Source organism: Somniosus microcephalus, chromosome 15 (genome assembly GCF_052327205.1).
Source record: "Somniosus microcephalus isolate GS21.2 chromosome 15, FLI_Smic_1.0, whole genome shotgun sequence".
Classification (NCBI taxonomy): Eukaryota; Metazoa; Chordata; class Chondrichthyes; order Squaliformes; family Somniosidae; genus Somniosus; species Somniosus microcephalus.
The window spans coordinates 99183396-99205092 of NC_141001.1; the positions used below are offsets into that span (position 1 = coordinate 99183396).

Here is a 21697-nt window from a genome sequence, read left to right on the forward strand (position 1 = left end):
ACAGCTACTACTGCATATAAATATCATTAATCCTGAACAATTGCGGAGTGTAGTCAATCTCTGTAGCAAACTTCACTCAGATATGAAAAGAAGCTGGCCATTCAATAAAAAAAAGCTGTGGGTTTACAAGACAGTCACATGAAATGTCAGTCTTGTTCATGTGACCATACTCCACCAATCACATTGAATCCAAGAATTATTTTTGTGAATGGAATTAAAGGGCCACCGCAGTGGTAGCTACAGGCAAGCCATCTGTGCAAGTAACGAGTAACTGAACCAGTACAATTGCAGATCCCTTTTCCCCATAATACACAGCAGCAAGCTTCAGAACTTAAGTTTCCTCTGCTGCTTTGAATTATGTGGACAAACAACCATCATCACACCATGGCTTCCCTTTACATAGAATTGGCCAAGGATATGTGTCCCAATTGTCACCCTTCCAATCTAGCCCTGAAAAGGTCATCTTACGAGACCACGCTTATAGAAACTGGATTAAGACCATCTAAACTTGTCTCACATTAAAACCTTAAAGAAAAGACTTACATTTATATAGCACCTTTCACAACCACCGGACATCTCAAAGCGCTTTACAGCCAGTGAAGTACTTACAGCTAGAAGAGAGTACCATCATTTTGTGCTCGATTCCAAGTCATTCATCATCCCCGTGATCGTTGACCTACATTGGCTCCTAGTCTGGCAATGCCTCAGAATCACAGAAGGCCATTCGGCCCATCGTGTCTGTGCTGGCCGAAAAAGAGCTATCCACCCTAATCCCACTTTCCAGCTCTTGGTCCGTAGCCCTGTAGGTTACGGCACTTCAAGTGCATATCCAAGTACTTTTTAAATGTGATGAGTGTCTCTGCCTCTACCACCCTTTCAGGCAGTGAGTTCCAGACCCATCACCACCCTCAGGGTGAAAAAATTTCTCCTCAACTCCCCTTTAATCCTTCTACCAATTACTTTGAATCTATGGCCCCTGGTTATTGACCGCTCTGCTAAGGGAAATGGGTCCTTCCTATCCACTCTATCTAGGCCCCTCATAATTTTATACACCTCAATAAGGTCTCCCCTCAGCCTCCTCTGTTCCAAAGAAAACAACACTGGCCTATCCAATCTTTCCTCATAGCTAAAATTCTCATCCTGGTAACATCCTCGTAAATCTCCTCTGTACCCTGATCAAATCTTTCCTGTAATGTGGTGACCAGAACTGTTCGCAGTTCTCTAGCTGTGGCCTAACTAGTGTTTTATACAGTTCTAGCATAACCTCCCTGCTCTTTTGTTTTATGCCTTGGCTAATAAAGGAAAGTATCCCATATGCCTTCTTCACCACCTTATCTATCTGTCCTGCTACCTTCAGGGATCTGTGGACATGCACTACAAAGGTCCCTCTGTTCCTCTACATTTCTCAGTATCCTACCATTTATTGTGTATTCCCTTGCCTTGTTAGCCTTCCCCAAACGCATTGCCTCACACTTCCCTGGATTGAATTCCATTTGCCACTGTTCTGCTCACCTGACCAGTCCATTGCTATCTTCCTGCAGTCTACAGCTTTCTTCCCATCAACCAAATGGCTAATTTTTGATCTGCAAACTTCTTAATCATGCCCCCTACACTGAAGTCTAAATAATTGATATATACCACAAAAAGCAAGGGATATTAAAACTTTCATCCTTGTTTTCAAATCCCTCCATGGCCTCGCCCCTCCCTCCCTATCTCTGTAACCTCCTCCAGCCCTACAACCCTCCAAGATCGCTGCACTCCTCAAATTCTGGCCACTTGCATATCCCCGATTTTAATCACTCCACCATTGGCGGTCGTACCTTCAGCTGCCAAGGCCCTAAGCTCTGGAATTCCATCCCTAAACTTCACCGCCTCTCTACCTCCCTCTCCTCCTTTAAGACATCCCTTTAAAACCTACCTCAACTGTTCTAATATCTCCTTATGTGGGTTGGTGTCAAATTTTGTTTGATAAAGCTCCTGTGAAGTGCCTTGGGATGTTGTATTACGTTAAAGGCATTCTGTAAATACAAGTTGTTGTTGATTTTAAACCAAAACTTCAGAGGCGAAAGGGCCCTTAAATAACTCACTGTGACATTTCATCTCTCCCCACAGAAGTATTAACCAACTAGAAAATAATCACAGAATCACAGAATCTACAGTGCAGATAGAGGCCATTTCGGCCCATCGAGCCTGCACCGACACATATCCCACCCTATCCCCGTAACCCCACGTATTTAATCCCCTAACACTAAGGGTCAATTTATCATAGCCAAATCAACCTAACCTGCACATCTTTGGACTGTGGGAGGAAACCGGGGCACCCGGAGGAAACCCACGCAGACACAGGGAGAATGTGCAAACTCCACACAGACAGTCGCCCGAGGCCAGATTTGAACCCGGGTCCCTGGCGCTGTGAGGCAACAGTGCTAACCACTATGCCACCACGGTCAAACTCATGTTAGCTTACCTTCTTTTTCTGTCGCAATTTCTTTTACTACTAACACTTCCAATTCTAATCACATAAATTTCTGTCTTCGTTAAGTTTATTGTTCAGGGTCTGCGGATCACTTTGCAGCAGCTTCTACACACCCTTGTGTAACCTGGCACATATTTTATTTAATTATTTCTTCCCTCCTGCTCTGTTGCTCTCGTCAGTCAGACGCTAATTGGACTCTTTTCCGACTGCGTACTATAGACAGAGCCTCTGCTTCTTTCCAGGTGAATAATGATCGAGATTTGTTGTCAGACATTTTCCACACACTTTCATCTCAGTGATTTTGTGACATTTTTGTATTAGATACAGCTATGTACCAAATAAGGTCAAAACTAATTTAATGCAGTCTGATTTCTGACTAAAACAATTGCTGGGGGTGGGGGGGGGGGGGGGGGGAGGAAGGTGGTGGGGCAGGAGGGAGAAAGAACTCTATGCCTGGTCCCAGAAGGGTTAACTGGGTGGTTCCTGGACTGAAATAACAAACGTCCCAGCGATATTTCCCAGTTGGAAGATGCACAAATGTAGAAATATTACTCACACACAGAGAGGGGGTCATTTTAACCTGACCCAGCAGAAAACAGATGGGATTGGATCAGCCATCTGTTTTAAACCCCGCCCAATTTTACTTTTGAGCAGGGTGCAAAATGGGCGGCTGATCTGGTCCCGTCAAGTTTTCCATCGGGTGAGTGAGGTTAAAATGATCCCAAAATTTCTATTTCAAAATCAATTGTTTTCTTAGTAACACAATGAAAATCCATGGTATTGAAAACACAACAGTAACCACCTGGTAGTATGTTAGTTGTCAATCCCAGCAATTCATAAATAACACATTTCACAATTCTCAGTTACTGCACTAGTTCATAACTTCTGAGGAAAAAAGCGCCACCCTTGCATCTAAAGCCCTATTAAAGGCAAGGGTGGACTCAAATCAAAAGATTATATTGATAGACTGAGTCCGAAGGTTGTGGGCTCAAGGCCCACTCCAGAGACCTGAGCACAGATATCTAGGCTGACACTCCAGTGCAGTGCTGGGGGAGTGCTGCACTGTCAAAGGTGCTATCTTTCGGATGAGGCGTTAAACCGAGGCCCCATCTGCTCTCAGGTGGACGCAAAAGATCCCATGGCACTATTTCGAAGAAGAGCAGGGGAGTTCTCCCCGGTGTCCTGGCCAGTATTTATCCCCCAATCAACATCACTGAAAAACAGATTGTCTGGTCATTATCACACTGCTGCTTGTGGGAGCTTGCTGTGCGCAAATTAGCTGCCGCATTTCCTACATTACAACAGTGACTACACTCCAAAAGTACATCATTGGCTGTAAAAGCGCTTTGGGACGTCCGGTGGTCGTGCAAGTCTTTCTTTTCTTTTTTAAACTCTGTAAATGCATGGAAAGTACGGAGTCTGGATTGGACTGAAAGATCACAACTGTCGGAATTGATTTATTGCTTTGATGCATCCAGGCTTGGTTGCTTGGAAATGCAATGCTGCTGTGACCTACAAGTACTTCTGGAGTGGCACGTACCCAGATAATGGGGGACGCCCCTGTGGGACAACCAGGCCTCTTATGTAAAACAAGACCGATTTTTAACCTAAATTGAAGAAGAATCACGCTAAGAAATGCTTGTCTACTTTCTGAAAATGGAGATATCTTCAAAATTCTGGAATAACCAGATCTTTGACAATGCTCTGGCTGCATTCTGATATTCCGGTAGCTATCATTCAAACCTGTGTATCACGTACCTACGGACACACCAATATCTTAACATTCAAACTCCTAGGGCGCGTGTCTCAAATCCAGTAAACACTGCATGAAACCAAGAGTCACTCACACATGAGGGGCCATTTTATTAATCCATCAAATAGTCAACGATATCATCAGAGCAGAGTTTTGACGAACTGGCTTCAATAGAGGAACAGGAGTAGGCCATCGAGCCCCTTGAGCCTGTTCCGCCATTCAATGAGATCATGGCTGATCTGCGACCTAACTCCATATACCCGCCTTTGGCCCATATCCCTTAATACCTTTGGTTAACAAAAAAGCTATTGATCTCAGATTTAAAATTAACAATTGATCTAGCAACAACTGCTGTTTGCAGAAGAGAGTTCCAAACTTCTACCAGCCTGTGTGTATAGAAGCGTTTCCTAATTTCACTCCTGAAAGGCCTGGCTCTAATTTTTAGACTGTGCCCCCTAGTCCTAGAATTCCCAACCAGCAGAAATAGTTTCTCTCTATCTACCCTATCTGTTCCTCTTAATATCTTGAAAACTTCGATCAGGTCACCCCTTAACCTTCTAAATTCTAGGGAATACAACCCTAGTTTGTGTAATCTCTCCTCGTAACTTAACCCTTGAAGTCCGGGTATCATTCTGGTAAACCTACGCTGCACTCCCTCCAAGGCCAATCTGTCCTTTTTAAGGTGTGGTGACCAGAACTGCTCACAGTACTCCAGGTGTGGTCTAACCAGGGTTTTGTATATATTACGATCTATAACCACCCAGCAATTTTAGATAGGCACAGTGAATTCTTCCAGCCTTCCTTAAGAAGTTCTGATTTTCAGTAAACTTTCTTTGTGTAGAACAGTCAATTTTCTATTCCAGTATAAATATTCTGTAACTTTCACACCTACCTTGTTAGTAACAAATAATGACCAGTAATTACCTGTCATTCATCACCTGGCATCATGCAATGATTATAACACAATCCTTAGCCCTTCAAGCCTGGACACAAACACACATCAACTGGAGGCGCTTCTACATTGATGGAGCGCAATCAATGACAGATGCATGCACTCCCACCACTGACTGTACTCTCAATAGAAATGAACTAACATCAGTGACCTTTATGGCACTGGGGACCCACATTTACCTGAGTTCTCAGAGTAGCTTCCCCTCCCCCCCCTTGTTGGCCCTCCAATCACTGGCAGCGCACTGATGCACAAAAAAAGGGGAAGCACCACTTGGAGGTCTTGCTGCTCACCCAGTGTCTGAGCAGAAATTTTAAAATGCCTTGCATTCTTACACCTGACGCTTCTGTAATCTACGTCGCAGATCAGCGACAACTGTGTTCCAACCTGACACCCCCCCGCCCCCGACGTTTGCATCGCTAAGATCAGCTGTCTTATCCAGATAGCACAATAAAAATATGGTTCTATATTTGTCAGCTGTGGCTCAGTGGGTTGCACGCTCACCTCCGAGTCAGAAGGTTATGGGGTCAACTCCCACTCCAGAAACTTGAGCAAATAATCTAGACTAATACTGCTGCTGCTTCTTCTCTTCTTAGGCAGTCCCTCGGAACCGAGGATGATTTGCTTCCACACTAAAAATTAGTCCTCAGGTGACAGATGAGTCCAATGCGAGACCTACAGTCTCTGTCACAGGTGGGGCAGACGGTGGTTGAAGGGGCGGGTGGGTGGAGTGCTTGGGTTGACTTGCGCTGCCTGTGCTTGGCTTCCGCTTGCTCCCAGCGAAGAGACTCGAGGTGTTCGGTGCCTTCCCGGATGCTTCTCCTCTACTTTGAGCGGTCTTGGGCCAGGGATTCCCAGGTGTCGGTGGGGATGTTGCACTTTTTCAAGGAGGCTTTGAGGGTGGCCGTGAAGCGTTTCCTCTGTCCACCTGGGGCTCTCTTGCCGTGTCGGAACTCCGAGTAGAGCGCTTGTTTTGGGAGTCTCGTATCGGGCATGCGGACGATGTGGCCCATCCATCGGAGCTGATCGAAGCTTTGACCACGCTCGATGCTGGGGATGGTGGCCTGAGCAAGAACACTGACGTTGGTGTACCTATCCTGCCAATGGATTTGCAGGATCTTGCAGAGGTACCGTTGGTGGTACCTCTCCAGTGCTTTGAGGTGCCTGCTGTACATGGTCCATGTCTCTGAGGCATACAGGAGGGCGGGAATCACTACTGCTCTGTAGGCCATGAACTTGGTGCCGGGTTTGCAGTCCTGGTCTTCAAACACTCTCTTCCTCAGGCGACCGAAGGCTGCACTGGCACACTGAAGGCAGTGTTGGACTTCATCATTGACGTCTGCCCTTGTTGACAGTAGGCTCCCGAGGTATGGAAAGTGGTCCACGTTATCCAAGGTCTCTTCATGTATTTTGATAATCGGGGGGTAATACCGTGTGGCGGGGGCAGGTTGGTAGAGGACCTTTGTTTTACAGAGGTTTACTGTAAGGCCCATGCTCTTGTACGCTTCGGTGAAGGTGTTGACGATGGTTTGGAGTTCGACCTCCGAGTGCGCACAGACGCAAGCGTCGTCTGCGTACTGTAATTCGATGACAGGGGATGGGGCGACCTTGGATCTGGACTGGAGGCGATGGAGGTTGAACAGTTTCCCATTTGTTCTGTAGATTAGCTCCACTCCAGCGGGGCGCTTACTGAGGGTGAGATGGAGATTTGCAACAAGGAGATCGAGAAGAGCGTTGGTGCGATGACACAGCCTTGCTTATGTGAAGTATCCGTACGTGAACTGATACTGCAGTGCAGTGCTGAGGGAGTGCCACACTGTCGGAGGTGCCGTCCTTTGGATGAGACATTAAACAGAGGCCTCGTGTGCCCTCTCGGGTGGACATAAACGATCCCGTGGCACTATTTCAAAGAAGAACAGGGTGTCTTGGCCAATATTTATCCCTCAATCAACATCACTAAAACAGAGTATTTGGTCATTATCACATTGCTGTTTGTGGGACCTTGCTGTGTGCAAACTGGCTGCCGCGTTGCTTACATGACAACAGTGACTACACTTCAAAAGTACTTTATTGGCTGTAAAGCGCTTTGTGACGTCCTTAAGTTGTGATCAATGTTCCTTCAAAGCTGTGCGCGCGCGTGGCCGCGCAGTAGTCTGCAAGGTCTCCCGCAGGCCGCTCACAAGCTTTTACACTGAAAATACCGCACCTGCGCAGAAATGTAAAGGGACCGCGCACTGAAAGAGGCAGGCCACGCAAAACATAGTGCAGCCTACGGGGAACACTGGTTGTGATAGGCGCTATATAAATACAAGCTGCTGCTACCTGAATAAAGGGGGTGGGGGGACACACTTCAGCAGTGTAACTGTGGGGAGACTGCTCACACATGTCACGATCCTGCAACCCAAACTATAGAAACACCGAATATAAAAAGCACCATATCAATCAGGTGATTCCACCAGGGGATCCATCAGCAGAAAATTGACAGACAGAAAATTGAATCAAACTGTAGATACATCATTATTAAACAAAATAGGCGGGAACAATTTCAGTGGCATTCCAGTCTTAGATGGTAATGATAAATGGCTGGAGCTATACTCGTGCAGCTTATGGCAACATCTGCAACCTTCTTTGGATTACCACCTTGCAATCCTCCCAGAGGCACCCCACTATTCTGTGTTTGGTAAACCCATACACATGGTTAAATAAGACATGAAACCAATCCAGTGAGTTATACTGATGTCAAAAGGCTTACCTCGATTAAGCCAGGACGAACAAATTGCTTTGGTGCTTAAACCGTGGAAAAATTTCCAACAGCCCACTTTGCCCCCAAGTTAAACCCCGTGTGAAGAATACCATTAGACTTCTGAAACTTGTACAGTGTTAACCAATAGGTTGCAGGCTTGCTTGTAAAAAATGATTATTCGTTCATTCACCGGGTGCGCTGCACATTACTCTACCTGAGATCAGACTCATGGATGGACAGGATGACCCCAGAGGTTAAACTCTTTTGTTGGATGGTGGCTACAATTGTGAACTCGCTTTTATTTCTAAGCAGCTGAATCACTTTCTCGGCCACGTGTGGAGCCGCCTGTATTTGTCTCTCCACATCTGAGGAAAACAAGCACAATCAGTCACAACAGAAGCCATATGACACAATCTTCCAATACCATTCCTGACATCCCACACTACTGATCTCCTCAGAAATCACCCAGTAAAGTTCACTCTCTGTTTATTTTACCATCTCAATTTGGAAAGTATGCCAATAAAGAGGATGTAATTAGAATCAAGAGACTATAGTGCATCCTTGAAAAGCTGTGTTTTTGTTGCCTCAACCATTGCAGTATTACTTTTTCATTATTTTGTACACAAGTTATACATTATGTCTATTCGTTAGACAACCGCATGGACGGACGCATTTGTGAATATATTGTACCTCTATTTAGAGTAGTAAAGCTCAAAGACTTTTGCATAAATCTATAAAACACGTGCAGAGAATGAGATGAATCGATGAATCAGCTCTCGCAGTGAAATTCAGGCCATCACAAAATACACAATGGAGGAATATTTATATCTTTCATTAAGATTGTCAGGAAGCTTTGGTTTTCGTTTCTTGTGTTGCTGTCACATCAAAGCCTGCAAGTCTGTTCACTAATAGTTCCACCTCGAATATTAAAATCAATTTTGAAATCAAGAATGCCTTTGGCAAACTTTTTGCAGTGGCTTTAGTTTGAACTGTTTTATGCGCCTTGCCATTCACTTGCTTAAAGACGGCACGCCAGATTCTCATCTATGTCAGGATGGAGAGATGACTGCGAAACTCGGACCTATCGACTGTTTACTGTGCTGTCAATGCAAGTTGATGAACAAGAAAAAGACTGAACTAAATCCTTTGAGGAGTAGGTGTCCTTTACAGCATATTGCCAATTACATTTTAGATATTCAGCACGTGGGATCAGGAATGTCACAAGTGAGTTTTCTCTGTTGTTCTCTCGAGCTTGCATGGCTTACTCTGACGTGAAAGCAACACAGAACAGAGCAAAGACCACGGGTTCAAATGAATGATGGCCTTGACGCCTGTTCAATCACACTTAATGTCTGCTGCTAATAATAACTCCAATCTAGATTATTGATGATCTGTTCGGATAAATTAAAGAGGGGATTTATATTCCAGTCTTCAAACTTATTGTATTAAAATAAGCCTGCTGGATGAATATTATAATTAGCTGAAAGGTGATGAGCTCCTCGTGTCTTGTCCTCAGACCCTGGGGAAGTTCAATCAATGCAAAAGACTGAAATGCATCAGGTTCAAAGGGCATTCATGGTTTCCCCATACTATATAAATCAAGGCACACCCAACTGAGTGAGGCCCCTGCACTGCTGGGACATTGCCAGCCTTTTTAAATAGTCCTGTGCATTCATGCTGAAACCCTCATCCATGCCTTTGTTACCTCAAGACTTGACGATTCCAACACACTCCTGGCTGGCCTCCTACATAAACTTGAGGTCATCCAAAGCTTGGCTGTCCATGTCCTAAACCGCACCAAGTCCCGGTCACCCATCACCCCTGTGCTCGCTGACCTACATTGACCCCCCGTTAAGCAGCGCCTCGATTTCAAAATTCTCATCCTTGTTTTCAAATCCCTCCATGGCCTCGCCCCTCCCTATCTCTGTAATCTCCTTCAGCCCCACAACCCCCGAGATATCTGTGCTCCTCTAATTCTGCCCTCTTGAACATCCCTGATTATAATCGCTCAACCATCGGTGGCCGTGCCTTCTGTTGCCTAGACCCCAAGCTCTGGAATTCCCCACCTAAACCTGTCTGCCTCTACCTCTCTTTCCTCCTTTAAGACGCTCCTTAAAACCTACCTCTTTGACCAAGCTTTTGGTCACCTGCCCTAATTTCTCCTTATGTGGCTCGGTGTCAATTTTTGTGTCTTCTAACACTCCTGTGAAGGCCCTGGCATGTTTACTAAGTTAAAGGCGCTATATAAATACAGGTTGTTGCTGTTGCCGATTAATCAATTGGTTACTGACCACGCGGCCAAAGACGACGACGGCCAGGCTCAACAACTTTCTTACCCTTTAGTTAAGTTCGCAATGACTCTTTAAATCACACACACGCTGTAATCCTTCACTCTCTCCCACAATGCTGATTTTTTTTTTTTTTTTTTTTTTATAAAACTCGCTGCCTTTTGCTCGCTTCAGCGGAACATCACAAAAGTCATGAATAAAATATGACGAATTTGATAGCATTCATTACAGAGGTTCCATCCGTGACCACCAACGTGCTTGGGAAACTAATGGCCCACTCCCTCTTTGTTTCTGAGATGTGTCTGTTTGTGTTTGTGTCTGAATATCCGTGCCACATGTGTCCCTTTCGTTGCTTAACCTGCTGCTAGCAGAGCAAACTGGCTAGAAGAGGTTTATTTGTACTGACTGAGGAGAAAGAGAGAGAGACAGCTGTATGGATGGTGGTGATAAGACTAAGGAGGTGAAGGAAAATGATTGATTTCGTTGTCCAATTTACCTTGAAACAAATATGCTTTGCTGTTATTATATAATCCCGGTACCTGAGCAACTCCCGTCGTTGTATTATCAAGGTCCAGGTCTGTGGTGACATCAATTTGCAAGTCAGGGTCCATTCCAAACCCTAAAACTGCAGAGATAAGACAGGCTTAACAAAACGACTACAGCATACTCCGCACTATATAGAAACGTAGAAGATAGGAGCAGGAGTAGGCCATTCGGCCCCTCGAGCCTGCTCCGCCATTCAATGAGATCATGGCTGATCATCCAAATCCAGTACCCTGTCCCTGCCTTCTCCCCATATCCCTTGATCCCTTTAGCCTTAAGAAATATATCTAACTCCTTCTTGAATATATTTAATGAATTGGCCTCTACTGCCTTCTGTGGTAGAGAATTCCACAGGTTCACCACTCTCTGGGTGAAGAAATTCCTCCCCATCTCTGACCTAAATGGCTTACCCCTTATCCTTACAAAGAGTAAAGTTTAAATAAAGCACAATCAGCTACGAGTAAAAGGTCCAATTTTCTGGCGGTATCAGTTTGTAAGTGTATCCAGAATGCACAACAAATTTGAACAGGCCGTTTCCCTTGTTCATTCCTTACACCCCGCCAACCAGTTGAAATCACTCGTTCCTTTTAGCAATAAATTGTCGGTGCAGCTTTCAGCACACTTAAAAGGAGGAGTTAGCCTGGAGCTTAATATGCATTCCATTTGAATGCACCGAGCTGTGGCATCGTTTTGCAATCCCTAACACTTCCCAATTAAACCACACACTCAAATAAAACGTAACCTTATCCTGTTCAAACTGGGGCAGAAATGTGAGCACAAACGGTTAACCGGTGTCACACAGACACCCAGAGCGGCGCTGCACTGTGTATAACCCAGCTCTGTACTGTGTGTTCTCAGGTATCTGACACTGGGAGTGGGCTGTTCAGGTTCCACACTCCTTTTCTCCCCCATTGATGAAACACTGATCAATATGTATTTCTGAAGGCAGGCTGCATCGCGGGACGCTTGTTTAAATGAATGAATCACATGCTTAAATCCTTTTTTTTAATGAACATTCCCGCAGCAGATTCACAAATCGAGATGCTGCAAATTCGCATGAAGTTGATTTTTTTTAAGTTGTTAAGATCGATCTATCAATTACCAGCTGAATGCCAATCTTAACAGGAGTGAAATTGACTTCGACTCCGATCAATGGTGAATCTCGACATTAGAAACAGTTTCTGAACTTTAATCTTACTTAACAATAGAACCGCTCATGGGCTGAATTAAATTCACATTTCAGCACTGACTCGGGTGCCGTGCATTGGAAGCACCGTGTTGTGAAAGCACATGCGCACACGGTGGTAATCTTTCAAGCCACCCGGCTAAAATTAATAGACGAAATAATAAGGGTCCCGGGAGGAGAGGAAAGCGTGAGCTTTGGATGTGTACCAAGCCTCCAGTCGGGTTATTATTAGAGCTTTGTTTTCAAACACATTTAAAGAATCAAGTCAAGCACCACTGAGCTTACAAGCAACTGACCCGTGCAAAATAATTGAATTCCTCTGGGCGGGGTGCAATAAACTCGCGTTTGATTGAAAATAATTGAGCTTCTTCAGAAAACCATAAAAATCTCAAAAAGACAGATTGTGCACATGTCCCATCGCCCCCTTTACACTGTCCCAAAGCCACAAGGCGGTGCCTTCGTACACAGCAACTTAACGCCCCAAAAAAAAGCAGCGAGCTCTTTAACTGTACTGGGTCCAGCAAGTCAATGCATTCCTCCCCTTGCAATCTGTGCAATAGAATAATTTCCACCTTACCTGGTCTTGCGGAGAGGATGAAAGCTAAAATCACCGGAATTATATCCATTTGCTTCTGCAGCATTTTTGTTTTGGGGGGGGGGGGGGGGGGGGGAGTGTGTGTGTGTTAAAAAATAAATTTCTGCGGCAGGACGAGCTTATTTACTTTGTTTAATAACGTGCACAAACTTGGCAATCCGGCTCAGGCAGCTGTGAGTTCTGTGCTCGGCCAGCGCTGGATGTTGCTCCCAGGAGCAGTCCACCCTCGATGGAAAAAAGAGGGGTGTCGGATAGTCTGATTCAAGACACACGAGCGGTTTTCAACCCAAAAAAATCTAACCCGACAGGCGTTTGTGAAATGTTCAGCCTGCGGATCGAGGCGTCCAGCATCTTGGCGGACCGTCGACTTCTGTCGTTTCACGTTGCCTCTGTATTTGGCGGCACCCTCCCCTCCCTCGGCTCAATCGGGCAGTCGAGCTCTCCTCTGCGATCAGGACGCATCGCAAGAAAGGATGGACCCGTCTCGGCTCACTTGGGGCGAATAAACGCGTCCCGATACAGTGATTTCCCCCTCCCCGTGTATGCTAATACTAAGCGTCGTTCCAAATGCATCAGTGAATATAATCAAGTAACGGTGTTGCAAACAGCGTGGAGGGGTGCTTGGAATGACACTGCAATTGGGTTGCAGAGTGTGTATTGCATATGGCATGCCCCTTCTTAAAACAAACGCCCCGCTTCTGTATTGAGCAGCCAACATATGACATTTAAAACATGAACATTTATTTAGTTTCTTTAAAGTTACATTATAGGATAATCTCTAATTTGAACATCATATAGGCAAATATATAATGCATTAAATCGTATTTATACAGATAGATACAAAATCTGAGGTAGGGCCTCAAGAATGAAAATCTTTTAAATGGATCATGTACATTACATATGCAAGATACCCATCGAGCATAGGTGATGCGACACTCACATTAAATTAGATGTATGTTTGTGTGTGTGTGTGTGTGATCAGTCGATGATTCTAATGACCTGATTTGAGGTACATATCTATATCCATAGGCAGCAGTACCCCATATAGAATGCACATAAATATACATGACATTACGTAAGTAATTAGGAATTAACCTATACAGAGATAGGTCCACTTAAAGTGCCTGAAGACACCGCGTATGTTACATACAAGTGACTTATATATGGCAAAGTACAGGTTAATCTATATACGTTTCATCAAATACTTGTATTTCTGACACTGGAACACATCAATAAGGCCAATGGTTAACCTGATGTGTTGAGAGACAATGTGCAAACGTAATAATAAAAATGTACTTCGGCAGCTTTCAACAACCTTCGCTCAGCTGTCACAGAAACAATCTGTCTTTGGTACCACTGCCTGAAGATGGCTTATAGGAGGATTGTAAGGACTGGGGGGAAAGTATTGCAATTAACTTTAAGGTGCTAAAATCACTTCATAAGGTAAATATCGGGATGCAGTGACTGGTTAAATCAGAACTAATGCTTCCGCAGCAAATGCCAGGGGAAACAAATATATAAATGGGCTTTGATGGGTTTCAACACTGAGGCACATCTATACACTACATGGAAATTAATGACATCATTTATATGACGAGGATTAGTCATATCTAAAAAGGGAACCAAAAAAAATTGAACGTAAAATTTACCTGAGACCCTCTTAACACGAAGATAGACAGAAATATTGACAAAAAATCCCCGGAAGTCAACCACTGTAAATTTCAGACTAAACTGTTTTTAAGAAAGTTTTTTTTTTTGGCTAAACTACGCTATGCTCACCATCTCTACATTTTCATAAGATACTTAGAGGGACGTGACATCACTAGTACGCACTATATGAACACTGCTTACTTTTTAAAAGCATGAAGAGCTAGAGGTTACATCCTAGAATGGAGCAAATACAGTCTGGCCAATTATTGGGAGCGGGAACAATTAACAATTGTCTTGGTGATCTTATTAACCCCAACCTCAGTTGAAAAGAAATAGAACAGCAAGACTATACAATGCATTACTTTTACAACTTCTTCCAGTATTGGGGGATATAATAAGTAGAATTACACAATTACTTTTTTTTAGCTGCAGATGAAGTAAATGGGGAAACTAGGACGTTGAGACGGAGACTACTTGTTAGGCACAAGTCACAGGACAGGTTTTGTAGGAGAAACGCGTGTCAGTGAGTGGGCGGAAAGGGGCGTGAATAAAAAAGGGCGGGCGGAACTTGGAATCGGAAGATAGCTGTAAGAGATGGGATAAAGGGGAGAGAGAGACTGGAGTAAGTGATAAATGGAAAGATACAGTAAAGATGACAAGGATGGTCAGAGCCAATGAACTCCGGATTAGAATCATATGACGACAGGGGAGGGGAGGAGGAGATGGAAACGAGCGAGGGAACGAAAGAATGAAGGGAAGAAATGGAAAACGAGAATGCGGAGAGATATAGGTGAACGGCCAAAACCTGAGAAAAAGGAATGACAGTATAACGGGGAAATGCGAATTGGAAACATAAGTAATAAAATGATCTTAAAAGAGATGAGATCATGATGTGAGAGGACAGGTGTGTTAAAAACAAGAAATGTACACATAAGAAAATATGTTAAGCCCATATATTTATGCAGAGTGATAGGCAATACTAGAACTGAGATCCTAATTCCATGTCTTTGGGGGGCAGTTTGAGTCCGAGAGAAGAGGTTCCCAGGGGGTCTGTCATATTCTTGTAGCGCTCTCCACGGTGCTGAGTTAAGAAAGGACCCCAGTCGGGTTGAGGGCTGCACACCAGCTTAAGCCTCTGAAAATACAAAACACAATTTTAGGGGGGGGTTGAAAAAAAAACATTCACGGAATGTTCATTACAACAGAATCATTCATTTACGTGCACGAAGCTCAACATTCAAGATGCGGATCCGATCATCATACCTCTATAAAGCTACCAGGGGCCAGATGCATCTTAATCACGAACATGATCGGGATCCATATGACAGAGCAGGCCAACATTAACCATCCCATCACCATCGACCAGGCCGGGTATTTGTAATTTTCGTATGTCAAGGGTTCCCACTGGTAAAAGCTGAAGCAGAGGATGAACTAGAAAATGAAATAAAATAAATACGTTTGTGATTTAGAAAGTGTGCTATATATCAACTATCCAAGTCATCCTAATTATTATACCTATAAGCCAACAAATGTATAGGTAACAGAAACTCCACGCTATAAACACACAGATAAAAGTTGGGAAAAGACCAGCCGGCTCCTCCATGCTCATCCTTCACGAGAAACACTAAACTTCCGACCTCAACGCCCCCCTACCCTACAAATAATGTACTTATACTACTCCACCACACCACAGTTCACAGGCAGCATCAAATATACCACATGACTATACAGCAGTACATCAATGTTTATATAGATATAAGAAAATGTCTTACACTGTGTATAGAGAGGAGTGTAATGAACAAGTATGAAATGCCTATTTAGGGATAGTAACCTCAATGTATGTGATACACTTACTCATCACCTAGAATCATAGAAGTTTACGGCACAGAAGGAGGCCATTCGGCCCATCATGTCCGCACCTATTCAATTTGCACCAATAAAGAATGAATTTGTATTATTATATAGCACCTTTCACGACCTTGGACCAGCCACATAAATACTGTGGCAACAAGGGCAGGTCAGAGGCTCGGTATTCTGCAGCGAAAGTCTCACCTCCTGACTCCCCAAAGCCTTTCTACCATCTACAAGGCACAAGTAAGGAGTGTGCTGGACTGCACGCCACTTGCCTGGATGAGTGCAGCTCCAACAACACTCAAGGAGCTGGACACCATACAGGACAAAGCAGCCAGCTTGATTGGCACCCCATCCACCACCTTAAACATTCACTCCCTCCACCACCGGCGTACTGTGGCTGCAGTGTGTACCATCTACAAGATGCACTGCAGCAACTCGCCAAGGCTTCTTCGGCAGCACCTCCCAAATCCATGACCTCTTCTACCTAGAAGGACAAGGGCAGCAGGCGCATGGGAACACCACCACCTCCAAGTTCCCCTCCAAGTCACACACCATCCTGACTTGGAAGTATATCGCCGATCCTTCATCGTCACTGGGTCAAAATCCTGGAACTCCCTCCTGAACAGCACTGTGGGAGTACCTTCACCACACTGACTGCAGCAGTTCAAGAAGGCAGCTCACCACCACCTTCTCGAGGGCAACTAGGGATGGGCAATAAATGCTGGCCTTGCCAGCGACGCCCACATCCCATAAACAAATTTTTAAAAAATCCCAAAGCACTTCACAGCCAATGAAGTACTTATGAATTGCAGTTACATGTAATATAAACAATCACAGCAGCCAATTTGCACACAGCAAGGTCCCACAAACAGCAATGAGATAAATGACCAGCTAAACTATTTCAGTGATGTTGGTTGAGGGATAAATGTTAGCCAGATCACCGGGAGAACTCTCTTTTTTCTTCTTTGAATAGTGCCGTGGGATCTGTTAACGTCCACCTGAGATGGCTGGTGGAGCCTTGGTTTAACATCTCATCTGAAAGACGATATTTCTGACATGCCCTCAGTACTGCACTGAAACTTCAGCCTAGATTATGTGCTCAAGGCTCTGGAGTGGGGCTTGAATATAAATGAGTGCTTTTTGTAAACCAGTACCTTTACAGCTTTGATATTTTAAACACTGAAGGTGGACATATTTCCCTATGAGGGGAAGCTACAATGGTATCAGGCCATTTATTATGACATCACAAAGATAGTCTCAGATTAATCATGGATACTGACTGATCAGTGTGATGTGTTCCATTGCTAAAACTCATCTCTCGTGATGGAAATTATACAAAAATAGCAGCTGGTTGAAGTATGTCAAAAGGTTGTAACACAATCTCAGGGTTTGTTACAGCTCAAACCAATTCAGTTGGCTCATGACATCATTGAAAGCTTTTTGATGGTATTGTGGCCTTATGGTTCAACATACACAAGGTGGTATGTCACACTGTTCTGACTATGTAGGCCCTAAGCTCTGGAATGCCATCCTCAAACCCCTTCACCTCTCTCTCCTCCTTTAGGACACTGTGTAAAATGTACCTCTTTCACCAAGTGTTTGGTCACCTGTCCCAACTCCTTTTTTTGGCTCGTTGTCAATTTTTGTCTGATTACGCTTCTGTGAAGCACTTTGGGACATTTCACTAAGTTAAAGGCACTATATCAATGCAAGGTTTTGTTGTTGTAGAAATGTTGCCTCCTTCCAAATTGAAAAAGGAAGCATGATAATAGAAGACAACATTAAAGCCCTAAAAGGGGAAGATGCAGAGTACTAAATACTGAAAAATAAAACTAAATTGCCTAGTGTCAGACATGTTACTTATACCATCACTAAAGTATGGACCAATAACCCTAACCCTCAGTGTAGCATGCTTGGGAGGAATAGGTGACTTTGGACCCAAAGCTCTCCACCACTAGGGTTTTCCTCGCATCACGTCTGGGTCTGCTGTAGAGTAATTGAGAGAGACTGATTGCTATGATTAGTCAACAACTCCATTATCATTGTATCATGCGACTACCAGGATGGTCAAAGGTAAATTAGATTGATCTTGGTCATTCTTGTCTAACAATTCCTTGGTTCCTATATATTTTAGACTTCTATACAGCATACAAAGAGTGCAACAGGGCGGCAGTTATTTCATAGTGTCTAGCGTTGACATTGGCTAATGAAACACATAGCAGTATTAGAAGATAAGATACATACCGTAAGAATTGTAGGGGTGACAAAGGCCCAGCAAATTCTCCAGAAATAGCTAGGCTGAAATCCAATCATCATCTCGATATCTTCGCAAAATCGGTTCAATCCTGTTCGCACAAAAATACAATATTAGCTGACATTCTTTGAAAAGTAATTGCCAGTCATTACTTTTCCATGTATTCCCGCCTCTCTGAACTGCTTCCTGCTTGGCAGGGGGATAACAGAACAAGGGGACAGCTTTAATTAGACAAAAATTGTCCATCTATATGAAATTCAAACAACTAACATGCATTGAAATAGGGTCGCTACGCTGCCCACTTTGGTTTGCTGTCAAGCTCTCGCAGCTTCAAAGCAGTGCAAAAATGCAGTCTAACTGCAGTCAATCTAGGATTTGGGGTCAAGTGCAAGACCGCCTCCAAGGAGCAGCGTCACATCATTTCACCATTGTACTTGCTGCAGTATCATTCCAACCAGTGTGGAGGCAACTTTTAAAACTCTGAAACTACGAGCGTATGAACAATGACGGACAGGTAAAGGCCCTCTGGTCCATCCAGCCTATCCCACACAATGGCAATACCTTGTGTATCCCAATATATACACTCTCCACCCCACCTGAAACCATGTGATCTCCTGGGAGAGATGAAAAACGGGGGGGGGGGCCCTGGAGATGGAGCACGCGGTGTCCGCCGGCGCGCTCGAGCACTTCCGTGACCGGTGGGCGCCGCGGGGACTGGAGTGCATAGTTGGATTGGATTACCAAATTTTAATTTGATTTTGCTAAGGGTTATTTAAAGTCTTAGAGGTTTAGTTACAGTTTGTTTATTTGTTTTAATTTACTTGGTCTTTTAAAAGAAGGATAACTTTTTTTTTAAAAGAAAAAAAAAGAAGAAAAAAACGGGGGGGGGGGAATCTGGGAAATTCCTCTCCGACCCATCTAGGCGATCAAAACTAGTCCAGGACATCACAGTGGCCCTGAATTCCTTGCAGTGCCTATCTTCTGTAACTGAGGTCTAAAAAGAAAAGCCAGGCAGTCCGCCGGTGTACATTTGTGTTTTTAAATGTCATAAAAGAACTGACAAGACAGTCTGCTCGTTTATATATTATTAAAACATTTCACTGGTCAGTGATCAGAGTTGTGTGTGTGCATTTAAGCATGGATCAGCCAAGCCTCACTTCCTTCTGACAGGATAATGTTATGAACGGGGCAGTGTAATTTGATGCTCTCCCTATTCAATGCTATAGGCAGGCGCTAGTTTATTTATGCTGTATAACTGGAACGTGGCCTGTTCTGTCGGTAGGTATGTGACTGTACTTATATTTCTAATATAGGGAATGGAGGCCACTGCTCCATGAGTGATGTCTTATTGGGTTTATTACACAAGTGGTAAAACAACTCATAATCCGTGTGTGTTGCAGATGTGAGTTCTATCTCGGGGGGGGGAATGAATCCAGCGGCAGACCAACATCTATCGATGCAACATCTATTTAAATGTGTGAACAGCAAGATTCGTGTGTTTTCAGGGACTGTTTGTGGGACTTTGCTGTTGGCAGATTAGTGCACTGCTAATGTGATTACTTTAGATTACTGGTTCAGGGCTGCAGATATGATTGCTTTTCTCTTCATCTTTCAGCAGCCTGTTCGGGATTGAGCTCCAATTCTGTACATTTCTCATTGCCTTTTGAAGAGTTGCTCTAAGCTCAAATGCTTTCATGACCCAATCTTGGCCATTGCTTTCACAATGATAGTGGTCCTTGCTGAGAGTGCAGGAATACTGAGTGGAATTTGCACATACTCATTTTTATTTTTGCTACAGTGAAATATCAGTGGTCAGGTCTGTAAAAATAACTTATATTGCATATATGTAGGGTGAAGTTATTATAGATTGTAAAAAAAAACGATTTAAGTATCTAGGCCTTGGTTGTAAATGTCAGTTTGTTGCAGTTTCACTGTATTTTTCCTGTTCTCCAGCTTTAGCGGTTCAGGATCGATGTTTGCAGAAAGATCGCCACCCTGTGGTGGACAGCGACATGTCTCACTGACTTCCAATTTTGAATAAACAGGTATTTGGCCAATTGTCAGCTAATTCTGCTGGAAATGATAGGGAATATCTGAACCTCCCCCCAGCCTACACCAGGCGCTCCCGGGTGGCCCTGGAGATGGAGCACGTGGTGTCCGCTGGCACGCTTGAGGCCTTCCGCAACCGGTGGCCACCGTGGGGACTGGAGTGTATCATCACCCCGGCCAATGAAATTTTAATTTAATTTGTTAAGGTTCCTTTAAAGTTTTATTAATTTACAGACTAATTGGTTAACCACCCAACCAGAAGAGTACACCAGGCGCAAATGGTGCGAATGGGCAGATGAACGGCGTGGGGGGGTATGAAGATGGCAGATGGGAATCGGGCCACATTCCCGATGCCTTTCCGCCCATCCCTCCTCCCCCACAACCATTTTAATTAGCCCTAAAGGAGCTGGGTCTAATTTAAATGTCAAAAGTCGCGTTCTGATAAAGTCATCGGGGTGTGCACGCCATTTTAACCACGGGCCCAACCAAGTGCTGCATGGTCTCCAACCCGTCAGCAAAAGCGGGCGGTAGCCAGGGTCCTTTCCACAGGAGGCGCAGGTGAGTTTAACCTTTAAAAAAAATTATTTAGAGGTGCCTTGCAGGCCAGGAGGAGCAGGAGTGCTCTTCCTGATCCTCACAAGGAGAGCTTGGGCCTGTCCTACTCCAGGCTTCTCCCCTCCCCCAGTCGTGGACTTTCCCAATTTCACCCCCACCCCCATGCCTTAGTTACCTTGCTGGGGATCATTTCAGTGGGCCATTGGCTACGGCCTCTCTCCCCCCATCAATTTTGACTCCCACCACCGGTAATGACATCATTCTCACCAGCTTTGAACGGGTGCTAATGAGGCCCGGGAGCCAGTTGTTTTGCCACCCCTCAATTCCCGGCCCGAGTTAAAAATCGAGGCGATGTGTTATAGTATTCCCTTTCCACACCCTTGCACCTCACTTTGTTTAACTCATAACAGCGTGTTAACATTGCAAATATTTTTAAGATTAATATAATGGGCCAGTAATTCCTGTCCCAACGCATGAGTACAGACGGGGTACTCACACATGGGCCCGGAGGAATTGCCGGTTTTCAGCATGCACAGCGCATGCGGGGAAAACCGGCATTTCCTCTCCTCTGACCCAAGGGGTTAAGAGGCGGAACGCGTGTGAGGTTTCAGGTAGCGCGTGCGCGCTGAACTTCCCTTTTTTTTGAAGAGTTGCCCGTGGGGAAACGACTCCAGTTTTTACACGTGAAAAAAGCAGCCGTAAGTACTTACTTTTAACAAGTAAGTGGTCTATTAAGTAAAATTACAAAAAATTTCCACAGGTTCATTATTTTTGAAGACTTTACAGTAAGGTAAGTGTATTT

General features: G+C 44.4%; 2 protein-coding genes across 2 annotated transcripts in view; both read right to left on the bottom strand.

Annotated features, from left to right (window-relative positions):
- LOC147107099 (protein kinase C-binding protein NELL1-like) overlaps positions 1-12595 on the bottom strand; it is a 974256-nt gene extending 961661 nt beyond the window's left edge. The window contains exons 1-3 of the mRNA XM_086008154.1: positions 12516-12595; positions 10706-10834; positions 8136-8286 (exon numbers count right to left, since the gene is read on the bottom strand). Coding sequence (XP_085864280.1) covers positions 8136-8286; positions 10706-10834; positions 12516-12579 — 344 coding nt within the window. The 5' untranslated portion in view covers positions 12580-12595. The remainder of the gene's footprint in view (positions 1-8135; positions 8287-10705; positions 10835-12515) is intronic.
- slc6a5 (solute carrier family 6 member 5) overlaps positions 12595-21697 on the bottom strand; it is a 72246-nt gene continuing 63143 nt past the window's right edge. The window contains exons 13-15 of the mRNA XM_086008153.1: positions 18282-18382; positions 15447-15614; positions 12595-15318 (exon numbers count right to left, since the gene is read on the bottom strand). Of these exons, the coding sequence (XP_085864279.1) occupies positions 15163-15318; positions 15447-15614; positions 18282-18382 (425 nt within the window). The 3' untranslated portion in view covers positions 12595-15162. The remainder of the gene's footprint in view (positions 15319-15446; positions 15615-18281; positions 18383-21697) is intronic.